Genomic DNA, 16,709 nt, shown 5'->3' on the forward strand with positions numbered 1-16,709 from the left:
TCAAATATTCTTGCTAGGTATGATATGTCAAGTGTTCTTAACCAATTTCTTACAAAATTTGATAGATTTGTTAAGTTTTAAGGATTAAGGTTCTTAAGTGAATTGGAAAAACTTAACATTAGTTAGTAATTGTTGTAAATGATGAGAGAAAGGAAGAAAATTTGTTAAAATGAAGTGAAAATCATGGTGAAATTGTAGGATACATGGCCAACCATAGAAGGAAAAAAAAAAGAAGAAGAAGAAGAATTGGGATTGTTGTAATGTGTTTGAATCTTGTGAAATTGTATAGAATTAATAGTTGTAATTATGATAAAAAATAATTTGAATTTATGTATTAAGTGTGATGATTTTGACATTTAATGAAGTTTATATGGTGGACCCGTGTGGAGCCTCCAACAGGGATTCACAAGAGGGTAAGTACGCTTAGGAGACAGTTTGGCAAGTGGGGCTATATAGTGATCCAAGACAGTCACTTACCCTTTATATGTGAGGTGTAAATATAAGCACCTTAGGGATTCTTCGGCTACACCTGGAAAATGCTATATTTGTAGGCAAGGGCATGGGTAGAGAGATTGCCCTTACCTAGATGCGATATGCTACCATTGTGAAGAGATTGAACACTATCAAAGGGAATGTCCTTGGAGGATAGCCTGACAAACTTTAAGGAAAGAGATTTCTAGTGCAGAGTCAACAACAGTTTGTGACTATAGATAAACCCAGTAAACCTACCCAATCCAGAGCTAGTGCCAATAGAGGCTGACCCAAGGATAAAAGGAGGGGACCCAATGTAGAGTCTTCTACATGATACAAGAGGATGTTCAAGATGCCACTAATATAGTCGCAGGTTCTCTACTGTTAAAATCTTAACATGTTTATGCTTTAGTCGATCATAGTGCTACTCATTCTTTTATAGCTAAAAAATAGGGAAAAAATAAATGTACAACATGTTAAGATAGAAAAAAGGTTGGTGATTAGTACACTCTTAGAAGAAGTTGTACTGATTAGGTATATGAATATGAGTTCTCGGGTAAACATTGAGGATTATGTGTTGCAAGTAGATTTAATATCCCTAAAGTTACATGATTTCAATGTAATACTAGGAATGAATTTGTTGGTTAGGTATAGAGCCCAAATAGATTGCTTTGCCAAGACGGTGATGAAGGTAGAAAAATAGTCTTTAGATAAGAAAGAAAGGTCATACCGACTAATATAATCTTGGTAATGACTGCAAGAAGATTGATGAGAAATGAATGTATGGCTTACTTAACATGTGTCATAGAATCTAGAAAAGAGAGAGAGAGAGAGAGAGAGATAGAATTGAAGGATATACATGTGGTGAGAGAATTTCCTGATGTGTTTTCAAAAGAGTTACATGGATTACTATCGAAAAAGAAGATTGAGGTTTCTATTTAAACCTTGCTTAGAAGTGTACCTATAGTGTAGAAACTATATAGAATGGTACCTGCAAGGTTAGTGAATTAAATGTACAGTTACAAGAATTGTATTCATCCAAGTGTTTCACTATAGAGAGCCCTAACACTGTTTGTCAAGAAAAAGGATGGAACATTCAGGCTTTGTATAGATTATAAGTAATAGAACAAAGTAACAGTTAAGAATAAGTACCCTCTTCCAATAATAAATGATTTGTTTGATAAACTAAAGGGGGCATGTGTTTTTAAAAATAGATTTAAGATCGGGATATCATCAGCTAAAAATAAAAGAGCTAGATATGCAAAAAAAAAATATTTTAGAACCTGCTAAGAGCACTATGAATTTTTAGTAATGCCTTTTAGGTTAACAAATGCCCCAATAATTTTCATGGATTTAATGAATCAAGTTTTTTGGTCATATTTGGACAAGTTTATTGTTGTTTTTATTGATGATATTTTGATATATTCCTCCTCTTAATTGGAGCATGAACACTATTTGAGAGAGGTGTTAAAGACCTTAAGGAGGAGTAAATTGTGTGAAGTTCAATAAGTGTGATTTTTTGCTAAATGAAGTGGTATTTCTAGGCTATGTGATATCATAAAAGGACATTTATGTAGATCCAAGGAAGGTGGACACACTATTGAAGTGGGTAAAACCTACAAACATGATTAAAATTCATAGCTTTATGGGATTGACTGGATGTATTATAGGAGATTTATAGAATGATTCTCCTTTACAGCCTCCCCAATGACTCGACTGACTTGAAAGAAGATTAAGTTCGAATGGTTAAAAGAATATGAAGAGAGTTTTCAAGAGCTAAAAAGAAGTTGACTTCGACCCCAGTGTTAGCTCTTCCAAAGGGGCACGAGGGCTTTGTGGTATATAGTGACGTGTCCTTTAAAGGTTCGACTTGTGTTCTTATACAACATGGAAAAATAATTGTTTATGCATCTAGACCAAGGTTGTCAAAAATGTTTTTTTGACACGACACGGAATATACAATATAAACTCGAATCGTAAAATTATAAAATCGCAAGTAAAATATTTTAACTAAAATCAGAAAATTGTAACTAAAATTGTAAAATTACAAGTAAAATATTTTAACTAAATTACAAGATCCAGTCAAGTAGTAAATAATAATAAAATAAAAGTAAAATAAATAATACAAATATCCAAACACCTTAAAATACATAATTCAAATACAAATTCATTTCTATTTTCATTGCACAGAAGTACAAGCCAATATCTTGCCATTCATATGGTTAAAACAATATCAAATGTGTAGTTGTCTCTCAAAACCTTACTGTTAATCAAATTATTCAGATTTAGTAGCAGTTTAAATGGCCACTTGCTTTTATTGAAAAATAACCCTCATCATATCTAGACACACATATTTTTTATGAACTAATATGGAAAATATTACACTGGAATAGAGCATGCAACAAAAAACTAACACTATGCACATATCTACATATATAAAAGCATGTATTCAATTATGCACAAGTTTCCCATGAGATATAAATACCTACCTCCACTCTAGGAGGCTGAAGATCAACTCCCCTCAATGAGTAGCAGAAATAGAGGAGCATGACAATTTTTTAAAACCAGCTGAAATCCTAATCTTACCACTTTTCCATGTCAATAAACAGAAAGTGAAGAAAAAAGTGATGTAACAAATACATACCTTCATTATCACACAATTTGTTATTAACTTTAACACCAATCTTATAAAAAAACCTATAGAACCCTGTAATCTCGTATTATAAACTGTAAAATCTCCTATTTTTTTCCATAACTTATCTGCGTTCACTGATTGTTTTTCTGCAATTTAATGTTATCATTTTCTGATTGAAAAGATTTGCTCTCCCAAACAAACCTAATATATGTTGAACATAAAGATTTACCCTGTAAAAAGCGTCGAAAACTACAAGCAACTAGAGAGATGCTGAAGGATGAAGATCTAACTGAGAAACCAGAAGTACGTGTCCCCTCCTCTCTGCTAAATTACATAACCCTAATTAAGAAGGTATATACTAATTAATTAGATAGCCATGTCAGTTGGACTAGTTTCATATGAAATTGTATTTTGTAATTAAATCTTTCATGCAACATTGTTGGGATGATCAAGGTTTTTTTAACATAGAGTGCAAAAATAGACAGATGATTTTGGATGAAATGAGAGAATTAGAAGTGTCTACCAACCAAAACCAATAATTTTAATCTACATGAATGTGTTCTGTGCATTTTCCTTTTATGGAACATAGCTTTCCTATACTGTGACGATGCAAGTAAAATCCAAGGATTAGAACTTTTTAAAAACAAAATTTCTAAATCAATCAAAGCAGATTGCATGCCTGGGACCTGGGCTTATATATTATATAATTATAATTAGTAGATTAACAAATTTTCCTACAATTAGTGGGTCACATCTTCTTAAAAACAACAATAGGCAACAACACTGTATACAGCCAGGAAAAAAAAAACATGGCCCTCTTTTACATAATAAAACATGATAGAAAAGATGAGAATCCAACAAGCAAACTTGGTTATATATTTGTGCTGCTGGTGAATGGAGAGTCGAGAGTGAAACCAGCAGTAATCGAGAGGGAAATCAGTTGATGTTAATTTGTTAGGGCTGAGACTTAAGAGTTGAGATTATGAGAATTTGAGATTTGGGTGACTGTGAGATTGTAAGTGTACTGAATGGAGTGTCGGGCGCAATGAAATCAGGAGATGGAGTAGCAATGAGAAGACTTTTAATTTTTTAGCAAACTCGTGAACTCGGTACGCTTTTACCAATTTTAACGAGTTGGACAGAGTTTGTACGAGTTGGATCGAGTTTGACCCGATTTTACTGGTTTTCGAGTTTTTAACCCGATTTCACACGTTTTAGCTATTTTAACTCGTAAAATCGAGCAATTTTAAGAGTTAAAACGTGTTTTTGACAGCCATAATCTAGACAGTTAAAGCCACATGAAATGAATTATCTATGTATGACTTGGAACTAGCAATATAAGTGTTTGTTTTGAGGATATGTATGCATTATCTATATGGAGTACAAGTGCAAATTTACATTGATCATAAAAATTTGAATATGCAATACATTTTTTTTTTATAAAATTGATTAAGAATTATAACTATATAATTGACTATTATCTACGAAAAGCAAATGTGGTAGATATGTTTTAAGTTGAAAGAACAAGATGTTTGTTGGGGGTCTCTTAGCGAGAGGCAATATAGAACATTTGGAATTAGGCAACTTAAAGGCACATCTGAGTGTGGGATCAAAAAGATGTCTATTAGCCAGGTTGATTACGCAACCAAATTTAAGAGAAAAGATTCAAGAAGCTCAAGATAGGGATATAAAAGTAACATAGATAAAGAATAGGTTGGAGTCATGGCAGGAGTTAATTTTTTAGATGTTGAAAAATGGGTTGATAGTTATGGGAACAGGGATATATTTGCTTGATGATAAGGCTTTGAAAATGAAGTTTTAAGAGAAGCACATGAATCCAAACTAGTTGTTCATCTTAGGAGTACAAAGACCTAAAGAGTTATTATTGGTGGCCTAGTCTAAATAGAAAAATAGCGGAGTATGTAGTTAAATGTGCGGTTTGTCAACAAGTAAAAGTAAAGCATCAAAGGTCTATTGGGGAATTACAGCCTCTTTCCATTTCAAAATGGAAATGAGAGCACATTTCCATGAATTTTGTGTATGAATTACCCAAGAATAGAAAAGGAAATGACACCATATGGGTGAATGTGGACAGAATGATCAAATCCTCCTTATTCCTGCCAATGATAATGAAATATTTTATAAAAAAGCTAGCTCAGATGTATGTGAAAGAGGTTCTGGTTGCATGGAGTATTGGTCTTTATAGTGTCCAATATAGATCTTTGATTTACTTTGAGATTATAGCCTAATATACAAAAGGTTTTGGTATAAAATTGAATATGGACACAACTTTTCATCCATAAATAAATAGGCAGTCCGAGAAAATAATTTAGATTTTAAAAGATTTAATTGAAGATGACCTTTAGAATTTCAAGTTAGGGATTTAGGGTTCTTAAAGGTTGCACATTGAAAAAATATTGTTCAATTTAGAATGAAAGGTAAATTACTATCTAGATATATCTGGTCATTTGAGGTTATTAAAAAAATTGAGCCGGTGGCCTATGGATTAATATTGTCTATAACATTAGCTAGGATATATAATGTATTTCATATGTCGTTACTTCAAAGGCAGATGTCGACCCTACACGATTTATACAACAGGTGCCCATGGAAATTAATGAAGATTTGACTATGGAGGTAAAGCCAGTGAAAACAGTGGTTAGACATGAGAAGGGATTACGAAACATGTGCAGATCAATCCATGTGAGAACATATTGAATATGGTATCGTATGCTCACTAACCTTGCGATGATAAACTCCAAAATCCATGTGAGAACATACTGAAGGCGTTGGAAACGAAGAAAATTCTTTGCTAAGCCAAGCCACGTTACTTCCAATGCACACTCCAGGACAATCTTATACCCGATTAAAAGCCAAAACACCATAACCAAATCTCTCAAAAGATGGGAGAAGCTTTAAAGGAAATGAAGTTGCCGAATTCCAGGGACATCCGAGTGGAGGAGCCACCAATCATCCCGCCATCCCACGTCCACTTACAAACCTTAAAACCAATTCTCAGAGGAAGCCCCCATGTCAGTGGCAGCATCCTCTACGACTCGTATGAGCTCAGAGCAGTGACCAACCAGCTAAACCAGGCCATGCAAGGCTATAATGGCTCGCCGAATCTGTTGTCGTTTCTGAAATCCCCACTCTATAGTCAGCGCTTAGATAGAATTTACAGACAAAATTCAAAATCACCAAAGGGAATTACGTATCCAAAGCTAGCTCATGTATCCTTCGACAGAAAGGCCAGCACTACCTGTACGAAGTCAGCCAGCGGGAGTCTTGTGAGCAGGCTATGGCAGAAGGTTAAAAAAGGGCTGTCAAGAACAAAGCCGGCTAGCAAGGGTTAACCACATTGTTCAAGGACCCGCCTAGATTATTGGGATTTTTTTATCCAATGGAGCTACGTCAACAGCTAATAATGTACATATGCCGTTCAGACCTTAAATGACATTTTACGCAAAAGCTGTAGCATGAAATTCGTTGGTGATTATGAAAGTTTCTTTTCATCATATAGAATTTTGTGATGAGTGCTTTCTGGCCTAGGCAAGCCAGAAATCTCCAATTAACCTATCCGATAAATTAACCGCTGCCTTTCCAATCGAAAAGGATTCATGTTAGAAGGAAACAAGTTGATTCAACTTGAAACTGAAATGTATAAAAACAATGGATGCTGATCCAGTCTTTCTTAGGCATATCTTTATATTTTCTATGAAGAAAAATATAAAAGCTTCCCCCTTTCTATTGATTTTTCCCATGGGGCATACACTATCTATCAACTTTAAACTAACTTCATTTACAGACTTGCTTCAGCTAGAAGCGGTAGTTCAACAACAAACATATGACATATTTGAAGATATAAAACACTTGGAACCTTAACCGGGGCTGCAACTAAACCACGATGGATGCAAGTAAATAGAGATGCATCCCTTATGACAGCCTAAGTGCCATTTCTTGCAGAAGAGCCCGCTTCTGGGACGCATTAATCACATGGTTTGTTTCCGCATTCTCAAGCACATCCGTTATTATGGCAGCTGCATGACCAAGAGGTTCCTCAGCCGCTCTCTTCAACATGAAAGCCTGTCAAACAAGAGGAATCATATAAATAACCAACCAATCATGACCAGGAAACAATTAGGTTCTTGATACGGTCACGTTCACAAAATGCACACAAATCTTTTGCAGCAATTTAAATCATCCCATGGAAGGCCAAACCAGTCAAATATAGAAAATTTGTAATCACTTTTTTTGTTCCAGCTTATTCTACACCACAAATAAAGTACAGAAATATATAATCAATTAAGTTGAGATGCTTTAAGAAATTGTCTGCTTCAAAGATGTGGCAGCGCGAACATCCAAATGGCCAACAAACTGCCCAAGGCACAATGGCTACTGAAGCATTCACATAAACAGGAGAATATAAATCAAACTGAACACTAACATCTGAGCTTTAAAACTTCATCAAATAAAAAAAAATGCTGGTTTGGAACTCTAAAATAATGTTTTCCAGCTAAACAGTGGACACAATTATATGATGAGATTCTTTTTCCATGAACAGGTGATACCAGAACAAGCATGAAACAGGTAGAGATTCTCTGTAAGAATGCTAATCGATGAGATTTTCAGAAAAAAATGGTTCAAGTTGGATCACCAATCTTCTAACTTGATATAATTATATGATGAGCCACGATAAATTGTGTGCAATTTGGTTGCTCAAATTCATCTGAAACTGGCAACTGAGCATTTGAAAATTTCTGTCTCTTTTACTTCCTTCATATATGAAATATCTAGTTGCCCAATTAATTAAGGTTGTTGGTATGACTTTTGCAAATTGATTTAAGTTGTTTTTAAACTTTTGACTAGCAGAAAAGTCATAAGTATGCTTGGCTGGAAATGACATATAACTTGAATCAAAGTTCGAACAAAATTGGGTCAAAATTTTGCTTTAATCAAAAGTTAAAATTTTTAACTTTTAACCTGTGGATTATACTTCTAACTTTGAGTCATTTTAATTCATTTTTTCTTGATTTATAAAAAAACAACTTTTGGATTATGACTTAAAAGTTAAAAGTCACAACTCTAAATTTGTGATATTTTATCCCAAAACAAATGTTAACCATTGTTGTTATATTGCTTAGATTTGGTGTAGCACAGATATCATACAGATCAAGACAATATACATACATTCCATCATCATCATGTTGCTGAGAACTGTGTCTGCAATGCATCAAGACATTATTTATAGACAATGATTAGAGGAGTTTTCTTATTATGAAGTTCTGTATTATGTTGCCATATATCTCCATTATTAAGCGAGAGGAGTGGGGAGGAGTGAGAGAGGACCTGTCCATGATGAGATACATGTAAGGTACATGGCTGCTGAAACCAAGGTTCCCCGTCAATTTGTACAGGCAATGCTGCAAGGAGCTGTATCTTAATTGACTGTCCCTGTGCAAGCCTTCGAGCACGAGAAAGCCCCACCTGTCCCACACAAAATAGATTTCAGCATTGGACTTCAAAGTATAAAAATACAAATTAAGAGGGTATATCCCAAGTTGAACTGAAAGTCATGTTCTCTATAGAGATGTCAAGAATATTGAATCTGTTTGGGAGACCAAAATGTCAAAAAAGGTAAATAAGGCAGCTGATCTGCCTCTGGCTACAATATCACAAAAGCAGATGTTATTGATGGATTTAAATCAAATGCGTGATCTTCAATATGTGCTTTTTTTTTTCTTTTTGATCATGCACTTCAATATGTTCTCAAGCCTATAATAAGTATTATTCTTATGCTCTGGTCTGAATCAAGTTGTCAATAAAAACAAGCAAATGCTACAATTCTTAAAACTAACTCTGGAAACTTCCAATTACAGATGAGCATTCATACATGTATGGGAACACACAAAGTGAAGGGGTAAATTTACACTAGTAAAAATGTTTACATGGATTGACAACTTTTTCTGTAATCTGTTTTTTTATAAACCACGAATTGGTATTTCTATTCACATGGACAATTTCAAGTGAATTGACTGTTTATAAGCTGTTCATCCATGCTAACTCCAAAAATATTGAGTTTTCAATTTAAAATAATTATGAATGGAGCAATCACAATATAGAAAAAAAAAATTTAAATGTCTTGACTTGAAATTTGATATGAATGGTCTATTTTAATAAAGTATTAAACAAAGTTAAGATGTACATGAGTAAATTGATCCCTCATCTGCAATACACACACATGCACGTATGCTCAAACATAGTATTTTACTATTTCAATGCACACCTGAAGCTTTCCAAGGTGCCACGTCCCGGATATGCTCACAACCTCTAGTATCTTATCATGCATAGACTGTGGATCAAAGTTATCATAAGTTTCGTCCTCATTTTGCCATAGGTCTACACCACCCATATAGCTTCCAATGTTTGCAACAAGTACACCCTCCGCGTCCTGCAATGTTGTTGAACAAAATCATATAGTTCCTAGAAGCCAAAGTGAATAAACTGTCACCTTCAGTTACCGTAAAGGAGATTCCAGACATTCTTTCATTGTTATACTATACTACTTGAAAATGAATCATAAAAACAACCCGGGGTTTGGTTGAGCAGCAATAGAAAGTTTATAAAAAAAAAAATCACTCATAAATTGGATCTAGACCAACACAAATCCGAGAAGCTAAACAATATTCAGGCAATGAAGCATGGAAAAAAGTCATGCAATGTTGCCTTTTTATCATGCTATTCTACAACGAACAATTTTATTTGTCCATAATTAGCAAAACCAAAAGATGGATATGAGTAAAGGTTCATGTGCTGTAAATATAATTCATGTTATTCTATTGTGCAACAATCATGCAACTTAAAAAAAATTTACAGCACAGAAAATCACTGTACATTCGACAGGGGCAAAAAAAGTCACCAGAAAAAGTCCAAAGCATTTCTATTATCCAGATTGTAAAACGAGGGAGATATTCACCTCAGGGACCTCTATATCAACACCATCCACTTCCACTCTCACTTGCCATGGGAAGTCAGCAAATGTTCTATCCATTATACTCTTAGCTCCCTCTCTTGCATACAGAACTTTGTTCATGAACTGCAGTTACATCATAACATTTTCAGCCAATAAAGCTTGAAAACCAGTTACCAAGCTAAATATGATCACTAAGACAAAGAATGCAAGCACCATTATTCAACACAAAAACCTCCTGAGTTACTAATTTATGTTCGCACCTCCAATATGATCACTAAGACAAAGAATACAAGCAACATTATCACTAAGATCACCTTTTGCTATTTTTTTCAAAGCTGTATCATCTATATTCCATACAATCTCTGCTTCATCCATCTAGTTATGTTGGGTTTATTCTACTCATTGCTATTATTGTGCAAGTCTTAATTAGTTGAATTAAGGTAGAATGAATGATTACAACAAGGTGACTTTTATCCACCATTACCATTTGCCAATGCAAGTAAAGGTGATTCAAAAATCCAAATTCCAAAGGGCTCCAATAGAGTACGTATGTATATATGGTTAGTAAGAAAGCTTCCATAACAGGTCCAGAGAATAAATGTTCAATGTACACAGAATGCACAAACCCTATAGCTAGCTAATTTTTGAGTTCTCGTGAAATAGTGAATTTACTGCTCTATATTTAAATTAACTAATAGCAGAGGAAAATAATTTATTGCTTTCCCGTCTCATATTTTATAAAGAATCCTGGGCCAATTTAACTAACAGCTAAAATTTTCTTGAGCAGGAAGGTCCACAATCATAATTAGTAATGATGGTAATTAATTTGACATCTAATATACTCTATTAAATAGGAAACTCAAACCTCGACCTTGAGTTTGAAGGCAGTATGTCTGGTTAGCTGTTTTTGTAAAGCTGTTCTTAATTTTGCCCTAACATCCTTGATTTGATGACAGTGATATCGTATTAACTAGCTCTATAAAGCAGTTCATATTCATCCTAACCAAAGTTGCCATTACCTGGTTATAAAACTTCTCAGGATTCTCCTCTCGTAGATTGTGAATTTCCAAAGCAACCTTTGCATCACACCCAACTCCTGAACAATTGTTTCACAATAAGAAAATGCAGTACACAATACCATTTGTGACAGAAAAATCATCCACTTTGCTGTCATGGAACCTGAAGAACAATGCATTAAGCATTCATATCTAATTGCATAATACATTAGTTCTCCATCCAAAGCATGTCTCATTGATTAGACCTTTCTGAAAAACTATATGGGAAAATGCCTAAGGGTTGATCTTTACGGTTCCGGCACTAGGAACTAACAAGAATGCTTGGATAAGAAATGTCAGGTCTTATACTTTTCATTAGTTGACACGGTAAACTCTGCTAACGCCAACCATATAATGCTTGAATAGCATAAATTTGAAGACCAGAGCTAGATTTAAGGTGAGATCTTGAGATTCAATATGGTTTAGTCCAATTGTATGATCTGTTCTACAAATCCAAACGACCTATAAATGCAACAGCCATTCATAAATGAAAGATTTTAGTTGGCAAACATTTGTTTCTATCAGATTATTTAGATAGGTAATTTCATAACATATGCTTTGAAGTACCTAAATAGTTGTTCATATATTTTGGTGGTTGAAGTTGCTTTCCTTGATTTTTTACAATTGTTACTTTCCAACGATCAAGGATGGTCACTGCAGCATGCTCTATGTGGTGTAACAATGTGCAAAGGCCTCCTTGTCTCTCCACTGAGCCCAAACCACCTCCCCAGGATAGTACTCTAGCCAGATCATTCCCAGTTCCAGCTGGAAGAATAGCTACTGGTGGAGGAGAAACAAAATTTTGCTTCTCTATTGTACTCAGAACCCAGCAAACAGTACCATCCCCTCCACATACAAGAATTCTGAAGTGAGGCACCTTTTTGAATAAATAAAGGCCAATCTCTGGTCCGTGTGTTGAGCTCAATTCAAATACCTGCGCGAAATATCATCCCCAACGACCCTCATGAGCATCATATTGGAAAGTATGCTACAACAAGAAAAAAAAAAAAGAACTGAAAATAAAAAAGTTGTCCAACAGTAAAAGTTGATTGACCGTCAACTGTTAATAAATTGAATGCAGAACATGCGCTTCTGCAAAGCCACAGACAGTTCAGAAACTTCTTTGCATTAAATGCCATTGAGTCATGGGCGAAATTTAGTGATAGATGATAAATACAATCACTTGGTTATTCGGAAGTAAAAAGATGTCTATTCCAAGAAAGTTGCAATTTCCATAATTATCAAAACCAAGCACCAGATGGAAATTATTTACTGTTTCGCAAGTGAAGAAGGGAACAGACTTGACATCAATAACCAGATACTGATATTAATTTCAAATATCTAAACATCCAAGACATATCAATAAAAGTCTAAAAGGGGGGGGGGTCACTTTAAAGGGCTTCCAACACCTCAAAAGAACATGTTACTGATGCATACAAAAAAAAAAAAAAAAGGAAGCAAAATTTGTCTTTCTGTAAATAAGGGTGTGTATGTAATTTTAAATTTGCTGGAAAATCTGGAAAACTTGTCTAGGTCTAGGTTTTATTTCTATTTAGTAGTTTAATTTATTAGTCAGTTAATAGGTTTTCCTATTCTGAATAGGATTATGGTGGAGATTTAGGAATCCAAGTCCTTTTTGGATTTGGACTGCTAAAACTCAATAAATAAGCATGTAGTCTTTCAATATTTTCCTTAAAGTTTATGAATAAAATTCCAACAATTTGCTTTTGATTATGTGACTCAATCTCGATTAGGTTTGACTCCTAAGAACCTAGGAATGAAGCTTAGGCTTTCTCAGTCCTCTAGGAGTGACTCCTAGAAAAAGTTTCTACAATTTCCAACAAGAAACCCCCATCAATCTAAACCTTAAAACACTCATCAATATTCCCTAAACAACTTCTCACACATAACTAATCAACCCTACAACAATTACCCATCAAAGATTCAGCCTAAAATCTTTTAAAACAATGCTCACAGCACCGAACAGCTCCAGAAACTCATATTCAGAACAACCCCCAAAGTTGTCCTGCATCAGTTGCCACAAAAATACTTGAGATGCTATTACTTCTACTGAGGAAATGGGAATGGGAATGAGGATTTGGTTATTAACAGAAAAATCTGGAGGTGCTAAAGTAGAGTCCGAAACCAAGGATGATTTTCATATGAGGTGCATAGCATTTTTGGTTCCATTAAAATCTTGAAAACTCCAAGAAAGAATCCCATATACATAGATGGGTAATTCCTCTATTTGATATGAGAAAATTGTGTATAATGTAATCCTAATATTATATTTGATATGCCATTTTATGGATTAGCATGTACACAATTTCTTTGATAAAAGAAAGAAAGAGACTAGAATGAAGATAGAAGATTTCATGATAAAACATAAATAAAACCATAACAAACAGCATCTAATCCATCTAAAAATTACTGGTGTCGAAATCCCTTTGACTTGAAAATATATCATCATCACACACCTTTCGATAAAGCCATCACCATATGTTTGAAAAACATTAAAAGCTTATTACAGTTTAATTACTTGACATATACAGGGCCCTTGTTGAAGGACACAAATAAAGCAATTCAATGAATGGAGTACAAAGAAAAATGGTGATAATTTAAAGATTATTCATTGCAGAAGAATTCAAACCTGAACAGGATTCAGAAGAAAGTTCAGGCGCTGCCTGAGAGAATCTCCACGCTGAGCACCACTTTTCTTGTTGATGAAAACTAACAAGGGCCTTGCATCAGCAGGCAAGTCTGTTATTTCATACCTCTGGTTCATTCTTAATATCTGAGATTCATCCTTCTGGTTAATCGATCCACTTCTTCTAAAGCTAGTTTTTAACTCTAACTTATCTATGCCACCATCATGGCGAGGGCTCCCCACATTCAAGCTACCATTACAGCCTTCATCGAGAGCATGAGAACCATTTAATGCAGGATGGGTATCAGCTGTGCTTTCTGTAGACATGTCACAAGTACTACCACTATTACCTGTATCAACAGTCGTTTCATTAACATGTTTGTACTTCTTACTCTGACTTCTAATGCTTGCACGCACTGAAGATGCAATCTCATTTGCTCCATGTGTGATTGAACTCAAAAATCCACCTGATGTATTCAATTCCTTAACATATAGAGGTGATAAAATCAGCCTTCTGAATGGGCCTAAATCACAAATATCACCAGTTTCATTATACATGCTACTGTGACAATCAACATGAACAAGTCGTTGACACCACAAGCAACACCATATCGGAGATCCACCAAGAAAAGACCCACTACACGGCTCTTCACAGTAGCTACAAAAGGAAGTTTCATCAGGTTGATCTGTTATCTCTGTCCATCGAACAGCCCACTGGTGCATCATATGCTCATATCCAACCATGGATACACCCTTGCAATCCTTGTGTGCACTTGAAGAACAATGAAGGTGAGCTGCTGCACCACAAATGCTACAATGGTGAACAAAACTGTCAGACGAGACCATAGGGCCAAGCGTTTGAGAAGGAGACAGGGAGTTTAAGCAAACACAGCAAGTTAAGTTCTTCCCTCGAGAAACAGATTCAAGAACCCAAGTATGGGGAGCTAGAGGAACCTTGTGCCTTGCTTTAGGGTTTTTCTTTGACCTTGCTATGGCTTTCATCCAACTTAGATTAATGTTTCTTCTCCATTGGAAAGCAGTGTAAGCAATAGTCAAGATACCAGCTAAAGCAGCAAGAAAGCAAGAAATAATAAAGAGATGAGAATCGGTTGGGTTCTTGTTATTCCAACTAGGAAACCACATTTCAATGTCTGTGTCATCCATTCTCCAACACCCTTCCTTTCTTTCACATTCTATAACCTCTACGACAAACAGGAGAGACCTACATATCATATAACAACATATCAACCAAAACAAGTTTGAGCATCAATAAAAAAAACTAAGACAAATATACCAAAACTTTAAACCCACCACCAAATGCTGTAATCAACGAAACATCAGAGTAAAATATGGCACTACTGTTTCTCCAATAAAGATATCTTCCAAATGTATGCTGCTACAGAACAGATTGCACCACACCTGGTTCAGGGAAAAAAAATGAATAAATAAGAATTAAAGTAATATATACATATATCATTCTTTCACTTTTGTAAATTTAAACAATAATTCTATTAGTAAACAACGGTTGCTACCACAACTGATTCTCACACAAAATAATAAGAACAACAGCAATAATTAGAAAATACATCATCTTGTTAAATTGAACTAAACAAGTTTAGATACTGAGATAAAACGCACCATTCACACAAGAATTCTTGAAACTAATTTTAAGAGAAAAAAGAGAGAGAAAACCGAACTTAACAGTGAAGAGAACCGGATCGAGACGATCAAAGCAAACCCTAGGGTTTTATTTGATCTGGTGAGAGATGAACTGGAATCCAACTTTTTTATTTTGCAGCCTACAGAAGCATAGCGGTCTGTATAATATTATTACTGGTATTCGAAATCGTTAAAAAAAAAAAGGTATGGGCTCCTGTGTTTTACAAGTTGGTTGTGCTGATGGTTTTATTTATTTTATTTATTTATTTTATGATTAAGGATATTTTTGCATTTACATGTGTATTAAAGAAGATTATGCTTTGGGAATAAAAGATACTAAGAGGATGGACAAAGATTTGTCTTTGGTACTGATATAAAGGATAGATATGTTTAGTTTACAATGAATAAGATAAAATATAAAATATAAAAAAAATTATTTTATTCTAAATATATATTATTATTAAACTTATATATTTTGAAAAATAAATTATTTTTTTACTTTGGTTTATATTTAGTGTTGAAATTAATAATAGTATATAATTTTGGTTATAAAATTGGACTATTAATTTAGAGTCCAAGCTGGTTCAGGTTTAAAAAAATAAAAGAAGAACTGATGTGGCTTAACCCGATCAAAAATCAATATTGATTTTTGACAAGTGGTAAAATTTGATAAAAATCCATTTATTAAAAAAAAAAAAAACAAATGATCAAAATTGTATCGTTTTGATATTTTTTTTAAAAAAAATTATTTAAATCAACCCAAATTGACTCTCTTAACATGTGACTTGAGCTTTGTCCATGAACAACAACATTGCCCCTCTACTACTCAATTTTTCCAATGACAACTCATAATAAGTATCAATTTTTTATCAAGAACTTTACAAACTTGGTCGATAACTCTTTTTTTTTCTCTGAAAAACTTTTTCTTGTTTTAAATAAATTGTAAATTTCAAAGATTGTATGCATTCTAGTCTTATTGTTTCATAGAAATTATACAGATGTAATTTTAAAAATATTTATTTGATCGTAAACCCAATACATGTCATTTAACACAAAGATGTTTTTGTGTGTTTTTGGTTGGTAATTGACAATATAAAGGTTAAAAAAAAAAGTGTTAGCTCTAAGTTGGGCTATCTATGCTCAAATAAACATCTTGAATTTTTACTCTTGTATTTTGAAAGCAGAAATTTATATGATATGAGGTTAAAATAATTTTTTTTTTTAATTTCTTACAATTTCTAGGTGTTTAATCTTTAGAAAATGATAATTTTT

General features: G+C 34.0%; 1 protein-coding gene across 5 annotated transcripts; it reads right to left on the reverse strand.

The window, feature by feature from the left end:
• Window positions 1-6,724: 6,724 nt before the first annotated feature.
• Window positions 6,725-15,711, reverse strand: LOC118029021 (diacylglycerol kinase 1). Of its 5 annotated transcripts, none has more exons than XM_035032797.2 (9): window positions 15,493-15,707; window positions 15,090-15,197; window positions 13,782-15,000; window positions 11,699-12,065; window positions 11,096-11,172; window positions 10,080-10,199; window positions 9,390-9,554; window positions 8,453-8,590; window positions 6,725-7,189 (listed from the first exon to the last, which is right to left on the reverse strand). In XM_035032797.2, exons 3-9 carry the CDS (start codon window positions 14,940-14,942, stop codon window positions 7,040-7,042), a joined length of 2,178 nt encoding a protein of 725 aa, XP_034888688.1. In that variant the 5' UTR covers window positions 14,943-15,000; window positions 15,090-15,197; window positions 15,493-15,707; the 3' UTR covers window positions 6,725-7,039. The 5 variants fall into 5 exon arrangements, 4 of the variants coding, with proteins under 4 accessions (XP_034888688.1, XP_034888687.1, XP_034888685.1 ...); XM_035032796.2 differs by having other exon boundaries at window positions 15,481-15,707; XM_035032794.2 differs by having other exon boundaries at window positions 15,476-15,707.
• Window positions 15,712-16,709: the final 998 nt, after the last annotated feature.

This window comes from Populus alba, chromosome 12 (assembly GCF_005239225.2).
Source record: "Populus alba chromosome 12, ASM523922v2, whole genome shotgun sequence".
Lineage (NCBI taxonomy): Eukaryota > Viridiplantae > Streptophyta > Magnoliopsida > Malpighiales > Salicaceae > Populus > Populus alba.